At 42.2% G+C, this 14,221-nt stretch overlaps 1 protein-coding gene across 1 annotated transcript; it reads right to left on the bottom strand.

Annotated features, from left to right (window-relative positions):
* Positions 1-10,823: 10,823 nt before the first annotated feature.
* Positions 10,824-14,221, bottom strand: adra2a (adrenoceptor alpha 2A). Its single transcript, XM_085911947.1, has 2 exons — positions 13,984-14,221; positions 10,824-13,343 (listed from the first exon to the last, which is right to left on the bottom strand). The coding sequence occupies exon 2, from the start codon at positions 13,218-13,220 to the stop codon at positions 11,955-11,957; it is 1,266 nt and encodes a 421-aa protein (XP_085768073.1). The 5' UTR covers positions 13,221-13,343; positions 13,984-14,221; the 3' UTR covers positions 10,824-11,954.

The raw sequence follows: 14,221 nt of genomic DNA, 5'->3' as shown, positions 1-14,221 counted from the left end.
ACAGGCTTCCCTCTGCGAAAACATTCTCATCTCTCAGCCATGTATGACAAGGACATGCATAATCCAAGTCATCTAATCTAGAAACAAACAAAAAGGATCATTTACTCTTTTCCATCTGCACTTTCATCTTAATTGTGCCATTACAAGATGGGTTTCTTGTTATTGCGGCTCTACTGTGTGGCATGGGAATACTGAGTTCATCATCCCCTGCAAAATAGTATCGTAATGGGAACATGGAGGAAGTACCTCTGGGAGCACCCTCAAATTGCACACAAGGTTCCTGCAATTGAATTCCCTTCAGGTGACCCCGTAGGCTTCCTGTCCTGCAAATGCGTTGGCGCCATTACCTGCCATCTGCCCGATGCACCTGCTCTGACAGAGTGAGAGAGAGTGCTTCTTTCTGGGCGCCTGACGGCGTGCGTGTCCGCGTGCATCTTGTCTATATGCACCATATGTCCCGTGGTGGCAAATTAATTTGTTACTGTCCTTTAAAGGCTGTTGTAAGAATGCCAATAGGTGGTACACAGGTGAATAAGACCATCTGCCATATCGTGGAAAAGCATTTTAATATTCTGCCTTAAGTGGAATGGGCTAATTTCCCTGTTTCATACCTGATGATTTCTCACAGGACACCAGTGGTTTGCAATAAGTGCTTTTGCCATATATATTTGTGTTGAACTCATGATAAGAGTCATGTTTTCTTTTTTTTATTGACCTATTTATTCTGATTTGTGTCAAAATAGAAATGACATTTTATTTCAATTTGTATTTATTTATTTATTTATTTTTTTAAATGAAAATGACAACTTGTGGACCTCTATTTACCCCTGTCTGGTAGCTAGTAAGATGTCATTTTTTTTACCATTTTCATCACTTTATTAAATGAAATTGTTAAATCAGTACTTTTAGTTTGCTGTTTAATGCACCTGCCCTGACAGTGTGAATGTGCATGTTTGTGTGTGTGTGTGTGGTGTGTGTGTGTACGAGCAGGCAACATGTCAATTATCACTATCAGCAGCGGCCACATCCTGGTGCCTCATATTTCTCCAGCAAGTTCCCACTTCATTTGGAAGGAGAGGTCACCAGATTCCAGTTGGAGGAAGAGAGGAAAGAGATCAGGGTAATGACTGGAAAGGAGATGACAAAGAAGGGGGGAGGAGACAAAGAACACTTAAGGAAAACGCAAGGAGGAATTAATGAAAGGCAAGCAAAAATACAAATTGAGAAGAAGATGTGGTGGTGGTGGGGACACAAGGAGAAAAGTCATGATGGTGAGAGAGGAGTCGATGTGGCCAGGAGGATGAGCGGGGGAGAGCAGCTCCAGAATAATCTTTGCTGTTTATGCTTTCATTCCCTCAGAGGAAGCTTAAATCCTGTGAGAACCGACTACTGTGGATCCTTGTAGACCGACACGAGCACGCGCGCACGCACTAATGTCGACAACGTTCAAAACTCAGCGGGGGTCGAAGCGTTATAAACAAGGGCGCTCAGTCAAAGTCCATTCCGATCCTCCGTGACAGGTTTGTTGTAAGCTATGTGATCCAGAAACTCCCGTTGTCAAGATCTTGATGATGGATGATGGTGTTCATGCAAACAAATCCACATGACTGAGGCACGCACGTTTGAGTGTCAAGTCACGTAATTGTTGATAAATACATATCTGTCCATGTGCTGGGAACAAGTGAACTCGTTCGTCATCATGCAAGAGAGATTGATGTCTATGTTTCCCTCACATCACTCCCAGATGGCCCCGACAATTCCCAGAGAAACAAACAAGGACCCAAAAAACGTGACGGGAGTGAGCGACTGTGCCAGATGTTTGGTTTTCCCCAAAGCTCGGCTCGCACTTTGTTTTCTCACTCGGCAGTCCAGCACTGGCTGGATTTTTGCATGAAAAAACGGAAATGATTGCAGCATCAGTATTCAGCAGCAGGTCTTTTCCTGGCCTCCATCTACCTCTCTGCTGCTCTTACGCTGTCTCCTCTTTCACTTTTCAATGTATTCATCCCTAAAAGAATTTTCTTTGCGTGCACGTTACGGCTTTTGGAATCTCTTTAAAATCTATATAGAAGTCGTAAGAAAGGAGAATAGAAACAGAATAGGTTTGAGCTGAAAGGCAAAAGCTCGGAAGAGTGAATGAAAGTATTGACTAGTGGAATATTTTCTTATATCGAAAGATTCAATCATGTCTGAGAAAAAAAAGCATTTCAAAAGCACACTTTAAGGGTACACGGACTTTATGGGAGTCATGGAGGCGTGACTGTTATAATGTTACCTGGAATGCCATTCCAAGTTACGCAGAACGAGTCGATGTATCCCGACCTCGCTGAAATGAAGAACTGTGATGTCATTAATATAAAATATTAAAAGTAACCAGTGCCTTTAGTGCCTCTACAGGCAATTTTTTAAAATGATCACCACCTCCAAAATGGATGCATGGTTGGATGTGTATTATGAAATTTGAGTTGGTCATTGATTTGATATAAATACTGAAGTTGAATCAAATGTGAAATGCCTATGTTAGCCAGTGGCAGCTTTGCATATGCATCATCCAGCCATCACGTCTATATATTAAAATGATGTTATCATTATTGTGATCATTCTTGGTATTATTTGTTGTGGTTGAAATTATGATTTGAATGTTTTTATGTACACGTTTTGTTTTATGTTTCACAGTGTCAGTTTCTTCCCATTTGGTTAACCTTGGATGATTTATTTATTTATTTATTTATTTATATGGTCTCTTTAAAGCACAGATTTTCACTCCTTTAAGAACTTTGATTATTAATAATAATAAATGAGGGTAAAAAAAAGAAAAGTGAAATAAAATAAAGTTATCTGAAAAAAGCATGACTTGAATGTACCGCTAATGCATACTAAGGTCATGTTTATTGTTTACTTGTGACTTTGGACCTCGGAAGTTCCAAGTTGGAGATTTCCTTGTTCCGAGCAGCTAGGAATGCAGCTTGGATGGACCAAGGCCATTTATTTCCCACGCGCCCACCTGATCTCTCTCGAGCGATTTTGTTTTATCCGTAATGCGCTATGCCCGAGGGGACAGTAAACTCGGCTCTTCTTTAGAGGCCGTTCACTAAGTTGTTGTTTGGTTTGGTACTGAGGAAAATGAAGGCTGTCAGGGAAGCGCAGATGCTCTGGCACTCACTTGGCGTGACAGACCACGAGCAGCTGTTATTTTTTAATTATGCACAATGTTGGGCTATTGTCTGCTTCCAAAAGCCATTTGCTTCCATCCGCTCCACTGATTCATGCACACATCACTTGTCTGCTGCATTCATATTGGCTGGGAGCGTACCGGAGAGAACGCTAGTGGTTTGCTTCCATTTGTTTTTGAAGCCACATAACCCATTTTAGCCATAAATGTTGACCATCATGTCCATTTACCATGGCTGAGCTTCAGCCTAATTTACCACTGGCATTGATATGAAAGATGAGTCGTGTCCTGAGGAAATCAAATTATTCTTATTGATGGGAAGAGGTGGACTCACAATATCTGGGATCGCAAGCGGACTTCTAGATAAGAGGAGGTTGGTCACAATGCATTTTGGGTTGCTTAGCGTGAAGAGGCTCCAAGATCTTGTTGTGCAATTGGAGTGGAAGCCTTTGGCATAAAAATGAGATGGACTTTGTGTTCCCACCAAAGCAGTTTGTGTACTCAATCGAAAGGTCACCCACTCGCTCCCAGATACATAAAACACACCTGCGGCCTGTGCACCTCAACCCCTTTGGCGGTGCTCTCAATTAGCGCTTTGTTTTCACAAGATCAAATCAGGCCGAGTGCTTTGCTGCTTCTGCTGCTGCTGCTCTTTGTCATGCACACTCCCTCTGCTGTCATCTGCTTTGGCTACTGTCTTCCGTCTGCCCTTACAGTATGCTACGTGCAGACTGAAGATGAGATATTACTTTGCCCCGGCCGCAATTCTCGCATGAGTTTCGTCACGGCATAGGAAAAAAAAAAAAAAAGCTGCTTCCTTCACATCATGCCACAACAGCTGAGAGGAGGGTTCTCCTCTGCCAGGAAAAAAAAATAGAACATCAAAAAGACCCTCAGTTGACTTTACCTCTCTCTAATGCATAGGTTTTGTTGTCATTTGTGGAAATTGTAATTGTTTTGACCAAGTGAAGAATAGAAACTACAGATCTGTTTTTAAATGAAGGGAGTAAAAGTCAAAAGTTGCCAGAAAAGGAAACTATAGATACCTGGAAACATATACAGCCATTTATACTCTTGTTACTTGCCACCACTGAGTCCCAAGACCATTTCTTCTACATGCCGCCCAGGAAACCCCCAGGAGGGATGGGAGGAGAACACCCACGCAGTCTGAGCCTGCTCACTGTGTTTGCTCTGATCATTTGATGAATGCTGAGAGACAAACATTTGGACGATTCACGTTGTTTCTTATTGTTTTGAATGATTGTTGAAGTGGTAGCAGTATCTCACAGTTGTGGGGATTGCAGTTCAACTTTGTGCATGCGTGGGTTTCCTCTCAGTGCTCATTGTTTCTCCCACATTCCCAAAACGTATGTAATATTTGATGAATTCATGACTAAACTGTCCTTAGCTGGGCATGTGTTATTGGTTTGTGTCCATATGTGTCCTGCAATTGACTGGCAACCATTCCAAAGCTACCCAATCCTTGGAAAAATTTTCATATTTAAAGATGAGTTAATGAATTTTTAGTCACAGGAATTCTTAGACTGAGGCTTACTTTTTACAAGACTGATGACTAGATTCATTAGGCATTTTATTCTTAAATGCAAATCATTCTCAGTCACATTTTCATTGGTGTTTCCTCTTTGTTCACACTGGTGTCATGAATGTTTGCAAAGTTTCCTGTTTCTGGTTTTATTAAATCTCATTTGTTGATTGTTGGTTGTGTTACATCACTACAAAGACCTCAAGACTTCGGGTAACAATAAACATGCTGGATATTTTCCTAAGACTAAGAAAAGGTAACCTAATCTTAAACAGATTAGATTCGTGAATAGAATCAGACTGTAAAATCTAGTGAAATATCAACACAATTTGTATTTGTAGGAAAAATAATGACATGGTAACAATTCCATATATGCATTTAAGTGTCCAATCAGATTGCTCTAATATCATCACTATATTGCTTACAGTGCGAAGAGTTGACCATTGACCACAGTAAGAGCGGATGGCTCGGAGTTATTCAAACGAGAAACGAGAGGATACTCGTCCATGTATAGAAAGATGGCTTCAGATGTGTGATGGCTGTTAAGTGGATGACACCAGATAAGACCTCAGTTAAACGGGTTCTCTTAATCGTGCTATTAACACATGATGTCTGACCACAGATCATTACTCACAATAGAGCATGTGTGCATGCCAGGTGGATGAAGTCATCAAAACGTCGTATAGTTAGAGTGATATATATCTCATTTAGACTGTTACGTATTTCCACAAATGATCTTAAGCGACTCAACTGCAGAGTTCCATGCTTAATTTAAAGGAGAGTTGTCTGTCCTGTAGGCTCGAGTGAGCCATCTGAATGAGTAAGAGTTATGAAAACAGAACAATATCAGGTTACACATTACTGGAAGCTATTGAACAACATAATGGCTTATGATGGTTCACACGATAACTGCATTGCTTTGAAAAGGCTCCATTTGGACAAACCCATCACTTAGTGAGGGACCATTGGAGAACAAGTCAGCACAAACAAAAATGATTCTGCATGGAGCAACAGAAATTGGCACAGGGATGTTGGAAGTTTTTCTTAAAGAGCACATACTTGGAGAAAATTGACTTTTCAATTTCTTCTGTATAAATATGTCTCTGGAGTGTCTGCCCACTTATTAAGTGCAGAATTACACAACCAAATAATTTGGAGGTAAAGAGCTGACTTTTTGTTTTGTCGCAAGCTAGGCAAACTACATAGAAGCACGATTGTTACAAAGGCAACAGAGCTAAGCAGAGCTGCAGTGTTGTGGGATGCAGAGTAGCATGACCTTGGGCTGGGCTTAGGGCTTTATAGGAAGGGTCAGACACAGAACAGCACTGTAAAAGCAACTATTCTTAAGAGGGCTGTTTAGAAAGGGTGCCCTAATTCTTTATCAATCAATCAAACAATCAATTAATCAGTCAATTAATCAATCACATTTGGTAACGCTTTAACAAAATAAAATATGGAAAAAATAAATCACGGTGAAAACCTTCTGGATCCTCTGTGCAATTGTTCAAAACGTCTTGCTAAGAGAAATAAAGAAAGATGAATACAGAGACATGAAATAAAAGAATAATCATCTGTATGAGTCTTTAAAGCATGACAAACATATCGCAAGGGTATTTACCAAATAGCCGCGGCCATGACGTAAGAACTTCAGCGAGTAAGTGCTTAGATGTAAACTCCTTCAAACGCCTACCGGTCCGCCCATCAGTATGCACTAGACAAACCATTACGGACACAAGAGCTTTCCACTTGTGCTGCCCTCTCCTCCACGCTGGCCCTGCTTCTCTCACCCTGACCATCTTCTATACTTCTGAGCTGTCCATCATCTGTGGAGAGAGCGGGCTTTTTATCACACAGGTCCAGAAGAGTCGTGAAAGAGAGCCCTTATGTGTGGTCATTACAGAGCCACACAGTGCACCGCCATGCTCTGAATGGGATGCTGTTTTCTTTTTTTTTTTTTAATATCTTTCACCTAATTAAAAGTTCTGATGCAACTCCTCGCCATCATCAGCAACCAAAAGAGCCCTTGACACCTGAATGATGACAGACAAGCGTTGTGAGGTTGTATATGTCCACTAGAAAATGGTATTGTGTAGGTCCACTAGAAAACATTTTTTTTTGTATTTATGTTGATTACATTCTTAAGGTCAGGGCATTTTGACTTGACATTACTCATAAGGTTCTAACTTGTGAATATGAGATGTTTCTAGAAAATCTATGAGAAGATTATTTTTGTAAATTGGAGCACTTTTAATGTCTTGTGGATGTTTTTGTTTTACTGTTAAGTACATTCCAGAAGAGAGGAAACCCTTAAATATATTTGGCCAAGGCTCTAGGGCAAACAGAGCAACTGTTTAATATAAAGAGCCATTTCTAGCATCTAAAAGGGTCAACCACCAAAAACAGAAACAGTCCCTGGACTGACATAAATTCCCTTTATCCTCTCATGATCGTGAGCAAAAATCACTGTTGCAAAGTAGGCTGTTACATTTGACAAACTTAAAGAGTAGTTTTATAATTGCCTTGAAGATGTGTGGCGATTGCTTACACAATATCTCTCAATTTATTTCTTCTGCTCTTTCAGGCAGTGTGCTTTCTGAATGAATGATTTACCTGAAGCTGATGGGATTTTTTTTGATAAGCTACGTCTTTTTTATGCAATTTGCATATCACCACGCTCTCCTGCCCTCTTCTAACTTGCAGTTTGGAATACACAAAACATTTTCATACTTCAGGGTATAAGCAAGGGTCACGATAAATTAAAGAATTTACCCAGGTGAGGAAAATCCAATCATCATCAAAATTCTGAAAATTGTTTGTTTGTATAATGAAAACTGGTTGAGGGTGTACTTATTCAATATCTATTGTCGGGATTTACATCTTTTTCAATGCATAAGTAGAAAAAAAATAATTCAGGCATTTACGTTCTACACTTGAATCAGGTGACATCGAGTAGCCGGGTTCTATCCAAGCAGGAGGAGGTGACATGAAAGCAGTGGATGTAGCAAGTTACCATAGAGACACTTCAAAATCATTTGATTGAATAAAAGTAAACAGTAGGTGCAACTTTACAGTGCTGTTTTTTTGCTGCCAGAAGCCGACTGTGATCTCTCCTCATGCCCCGATGCCTTTTCTATTACTGTCACCCTGGGAGTTGCCTGCATTCACTTGAGAAACTTTACTTCCGCGCTGTAATCATAAAATTCTCATCCACGTTGCACGCAAAATGTTTCGGGCATAGAACTGACCTATTTGGAAAAATTGGGCTCCCGCTCTTCCGACTTTGAAAACATTTTCAAAAAGGGACATGAAAGCCAGCAATATGTCCCTCCTTCGGCCAAAATGAATTGCCTGGCAGGTCCAATCATCACGTTGCATAGTGCAGCCTGGTCTCTGGGACCATCAGAGCTGATTGCTCTCGATCATAATGAGCTCCTGGAAAATACATTTGTCTAGACAAATGATTTTCCAGGGAAATATCTGTTGGCCCTGCATTGTTTTGCAGGGTCCAATCATACCCAGAGGCTTGACAGCTAATCAGCTCCTCTTAATGAGACTGGAATCCCATTTGAAATGATAGCTCAGAGACACTTTAAAAGTCTCTGAAAAAAAAAAAAAAAAAGAGCCGACGGCTAGCGATAATGCTGCTTGTCCCTAAAACCTGGATGGATCACATGGACTGCATCGAACCACCTGTGAAATTGCCATATTCAAGTGGGACTAATAAGTAGGAAAAAAACAAGAGTGAGTCATCGGTGACGCTGTAAATAGTCATATTGAAGCTATCCCAAATGGGTGGATGTCACTCTGAAAAACACATGCGCGCCAGTTTGCTGTATGTGGGTGCCACACTTAACACTCATTATCACTGCGTCCTTTTCACCCCAACACCTACGGAGCGTTTGCACACAGCCGACACGCCCGTCCTCCCACAAGAAATGAAATCAGCCTTTTGCTTTCAGATGTTACAAATGAAACTTTTGTGCCTTGTCTCATTCTCGGGTACAAATGACCAGGGTCTCCTCAAGGTCTGCCGCTCCTGTTGACACTTTGTCGCCGTCTATTTGAATTGTAGCCTTCTGCTGACAGATGTGACACGATGATCCATGCTTCCATTCCATTCCCAGAGGCGACGTGTGCGTGCGCATGCGTGCGTTGTTGTGTATGGAGGTGGAGGGAATCTTCTGACTTCAACAGCTTGCTTCCTCCAATAGACTCTCAGTAAGTAATCACTGTTACTTGGTGATGAGTAGGTTACAAAGATGCAAACAGATACGTAGTGGGAGAAAGGGAGCGAAGACAAACAAAATTGACACATATATCAAGTTGCTCAACTGTTTTTTTTTCCCCCCCACACAAACAAAAAGGTCCGTGCATATGCTTTTGAAGACGATAACATATAGATTATTCAAATGTACGATTGCTTTTACCTCAAGCGATATATGCGTCATGAGTGTGATTGAAAACAGGCGACGTGAGTATTCTAAATGATGTGAGCAGGCAATATGAGCCACATGCTCTAGCTGGAGGAATGATATGGATGACACAGGTGACCCTATCAAAATTGGCCACAACGGTGACATGCAACATGAGGGGAATAGTTGATGTGAATTCCACATCTCACCCAAGCAAAAATAAGGGGCAAGGGAGGCAGGAACAATCTGACAGCTGTGACCCAGGTAAAACAACTGATGGGGGAAAAAAAAACCAGAAGTGATGTGCATGATTACTGTACAAGGGTAAAATAGGCAACAAAGGTGGCACAGAGCATTTGGTGGACATTTTACAAGGACTATAAGTGGCGTGGGTGACCCAAGGAGAAAGCCAATTAAGTTACCAAAAAAAGTTTGCTGATCTGTATATTTTTGAAAGAATGTCTGTGAGCAAGCCATTCCTACATTTTTGTTTTCATGACTTGGCAGCTCTGCAGGGTAAAGATTTTTTTTCCTATATATTTATTATAACTTTCATCACCATTGGTATAATTTTCATAACCCGAAACCACATCACAAATATGCAGGCATCTGAGGGAAAAATTCAGAGTGAAAGATGTTTTGTACAATTTGAGCTGGAGTGATAGAAGGCATTCCTTGCTTAAGGGCACCACAACAGTCGCCTGCAAGTAGATTTGCGCCTCCACAAAAGTTTTGCCAAGTGCACCATTTCGAAGGACTACACCGATCATGTCAGCCAAATGCTAAGCAGAGCGTGTGAGAGTGTTAGATGAAGATAAGCGCCATGTTAGAGTCTTCACCAAAGTAGTCAATAGGTTTAGGTCTGCTGGCTGTTGTGTGCCATGTCTCTGCTGCATGCGCCACATGAGCAGATCAGCACCCAAATCAATACGTGTAATTCGGTGGCTTGTGACCAAGAGTTTCTTTTGTTGGTGGAAAATATAATCTGTTCTTGTGCTGTCTAGCCTCTGGGCTAGTAGTAGCTTGCTTGCGTCTCGATGCAACACGTGTCACGGGCACGCATCTTAAATGCTTTAAAGTTAAAGTTCACTTGCTCTTTGCTCCTCTGACAATACAGTGAACTTGTCAAGCCAGTGAAGCATCTGCCAATTGTTTACATGTTCAAACACACATTCCCTCCCCCCCTCTCCTTCACATTTTCACAGGCCCACATGTTTAAATGATGTAGACGTGCAGGAAGACAGTCCGCACATGGCAAGCCACTAGACGGATTAGCAGACAAACTCTCAGAAGCATCATTGATCTTCCTGAGCCTCGTTAAAAAGCCTGCGCCGAGCAGACGGAACACTTTCGCTTACACTCCCTCTGCTGGGAAAAGTGAAATTCTCTGAATTCACTGTGCCTCTTTTGTTTTACCCACTACCCGTCTCTTTATGCTTGACAGAGCGCGGTGTGAAAAGGGAGAGAGAGAGAGAGATATTCTGGTTTGACAAGCTTGTTACTTTGTGACACTTACACCACAACACAAACGTGAAAATGAACCATTACCTCTGTGATTTCTTGCTTCTTAGTGCTTCACACATGCACTGGATTCATAAACTCTAAACCCTGAAGTCTCCAAGATAATGAGAAATGTTATTTACTGTGGGGAATCGGATATATGAAACAAAACAACCTCCATCTAAAACCAGATAATTGAGGCCCAGAGATTATTTACACGTGTTGAATTCGGGCTCATTAAATAGGCTTCTTTTTAATTGTTTATAAAGGTCAGACTCACTGGTGGTTTACTTTTTTCTCTTAGATTTTGGTGGAAAGGTCACTCATGGTCACTAATTTCCATTCATTCATTAAAGTTGACCTCTTCTTGACCACATGATTGAGATTAGACCAGAGCTTTCATTTTCAGATCTGTCAAATCACTGATTGGAATAAATTCAGACTCTGTTTGTGTGTGTGCATGCGTGTGTGTGTTGATGCAGATGACATCACCAAATTGATATCACAAGTTAATGTGCAGCATAGAAACGGTTTCAGGGAATGGGTTTTATTCAAGTACCACCATTTTCCCAATATTTTGATCACCGTCATCAACACTACACAGTATTCATATCATACAAAATGGCACAATACAGTATCCATGGCAATATCCAGACAGGTTTTCTACATCAAATTATAGCAAAATAAAACAATTCCATTGACTTCGATGTTTTTGTAAAAAAAAAAAAGACATTTACGTACAATAATTTGACTGCTGAGCACGATGCTGTCAGTATCTGTGCTGAAGATGATTTTCAAATCAAAAGGAATCAAGCGAATGGTGCATGGAAAGCTCGGTTTGCAAAAGCCTCTTGGGTAGTGGCGTAAGCTGGGGGCAGGGAGAAGGTGTTTAGTGAAAATAAATGGAGTAAGAAGGGGGGAGGGCAAAATTTGACGAAAACAAATATATCTTGTACAGTCATAGAAGTACAGATCATATTATTTCAGATAGTAATTAGCTTGCTCCCCATTTAAGACTCCCCATCAGACGTGATGGTAGCCAGTGGTGAGGTCTTTGAAGACGGGACCGTATATTTCCTTTTTTTTTTTTTTTTTTTTTTTTTTTTCACAGCACATGTTTTGGCTCATTGAATTCCCAAACATGAGCTTTAATTTCCAAAAGGTCAGCACTAGATATTTGGAAGTGAGCCAAGCCAGAAGCCCAGATTTGCCTGAGCGCTGGCGACCAACGCTACGCCACTGCTCTCCAAGCAGTCACACCAGAGGCATATTCATCATGTTAGTTATGAATGGAGAAAAAAAAAGTATTTACAAGAGCTGCAGGTCATCATCCGTATCGTCTAGCATCCCTTTTGCACAATATTTTTTTGAAGGACCTGCGGAAGTCATTATTGAAGATGGTGTATATGATGGGGTTCAGCGCGCTGTTGCAATAGCCAAACCAGAAGAAGAACTTGAAGAGGGTGTCAGGGACGGGGCACAACTTGCACAGCGTCATCAGCATGTATGTGAAGAAGAAGGGGAACCAGCAGATGACAAACACGCCGATGACCACCGCCAGGACAAAGGTGAAGCGTTTCTCTCGGTTCTGCCGGCCCTTCCAGCGGCTTCCTTTAGAGCTCTTCTTCTGCACCTCACTGTCTCCTGGCTTAATTTTACTTCTACCCTTGGCGGCTTTCTTCTTCAGAGAGCAGGGATTGTTGACTTTGTGGTCGGAAGAGGACGATTCCTCAATGTCCACACCGTTGACCTCGCCTTCTTTGCCTGCGATTCCTTCCTTCAGCTCAATGTCATCATGCTCTTTCAGCTTCTCGGCCTCAGCCTCGGCCACTCCGTTCTCCTTCTGGTTGAAGGTTGCGACGGCGTTCGACTTGTCTATTCGCTTGCGGTCCCCCGGGGGCGCTCGTGTCCTCTTTTTGGCGATTTGGTAGATCCTGACGTAGACCAGCACCATGATGACACAGGGGAGGAAGAAGGAGCCGATACAGGAGGAGATGACGTACCACTTTTCATTGTTGATCTTGCAAACGGGGCCCTCCGTGCTGTTTTCCTTCTCCATGGTGATTAGCGGCGGGAAGGAGATAACGGCTGCGATGACCCAAACGATGAAGATGATGCACTTGATGCGGCGCGGCGTCCTCTTCAGATTGTACTCGATGGCCTGCGTGATGGACCAGTAGCGATCCAAACTGATGGCACAGAGGTGTGCGATGGAGGCGGTGCAGAAAAGAACGTCTAGGGCCAGATAGATCTCACACCATACCTCGCCAAAGTACCAATATCCCATGATCTCATTGGCCAAGGAGAAGGGCATCACCAGGGTGGCCACTAAAATGTCCGCCGACGCCAGAGATACCAGGAAAAGGTTCTGCGGTGCCCTCAGAGCCCGGCTTGTAAACACAGCGATGACCACCAGTACGTTTCCAAACACCGTGAGCAGTATTATGATGCTCACCAGCACCGAGAGTGGCAAGGAGACTTGCAGGCTCAACGGCCTCACCCCCGGCACCGTGTGGTTGGTGTCGTTGTGGAACTCCATGGAGGCAGATTGTCCCGCTTCCTGCGCGATTAATGCCCGGTTGACAAATATCATCCACAAGAAAGCACACAGCTAAATACTCGACATGGGAGCGAGAGGAAATGAATCAGTCCTTTGGGGACAGGCTGCTCTCTCTCATGGTGCACTGACTGGTCAGTGATAAGGAGTTTTGTCCATCTGAAAATGTGAAGTTGAATCAGTTTCGATTAGTATTAGCTTACATTTATAAGACTATGATAATCCATCAGCATTCTTTTTTTGTTACATGCATTGATCATTGTCAAGGCCAGGGCACCCCTTCCCTCTTCCAATAATGAATAGGGATGTGCTTAATTGGATTGAACTCATTGGTCGCATTGGTCAAGGGAACCTCGACAGCTCCCGGGAGCACACTAGTGTCACCATTTCATTTGTTGTTTTTCGTAAAGCTATATTGAGCATGTCCTAACAAACAAATATATTATATTCCATTACAGGAATATATTTGTTTATTAGGGCATAACATCAGACACACTGTTGGTCTAAAAAACAACAACAGTGTGTCTGATGTTAATCATGATCTGTGATACAAGATTCCGGAAACATGCTATTTTGGTTTTATGACTGAGATAACAATTGAAAACTACAAAAACATATACAAGTAAGGATAAGAACACAGAGAAAATAAACGTTTCTCTAGGCTAAAGTGTACATCATCATAAGTGTGACCATAAAATGGTGTGTTTTTTAGGAATTATGATATGATATGACTTAATATGATCATGATGACGTCAACACCGACATTCAAAAATTGCATATAAAGTGCAAACAATGTTACCTGAGGCAGCAGTGATCCTCCCGGTGGCTGAGTGACATTAACAAGTGTCGGCGTGTAACTTCTTGAAACGGATCATTAGGAAACCAAGACGATCCATCCACGAGGCGGATACAAAGTCCGTCCTGCCCGGACAGCCTTCCACCGGCGTGCGGCATGTACTCGCGCCCAGCCTCAGTGGAGCCAATAAAGCACTAATCATGTTCGTATTGCGTTGTTACGCTAAGCGGCCGCTTCCGAG

This window comes from Syngnathus leptorhynchus, chromosome 5, assembly GCF_054491065.1.
Source record: "Syngnathus leptorhynchus isolate UIUO chromosome 5, UIUO_Slep, whole genome shotgun sequence".
In the NCBI taxonomy this organism is placed as follows: Eukaryota; Metazoa; Chordata; class Actinopteri; order Syngnathiformes; family Syngnathidae; genus Syngnathus; species Syngnathus leptorhynchus.
The sequence above is the reverse complement of the archived record's forward strand: the minus strand, read 5'-3'. Positions and strand labels throughout refer to the sequence as shown.

What these genes read in the sequence shown, in the direction of transcription:
- adra2a (XM_085911947.1), bottom strand. Translation starts at nt 13,220, where the DNA reads ATGATATTTGTCAACCGGGCATTAATCGCGCAGGAAGCGGGACAATCT.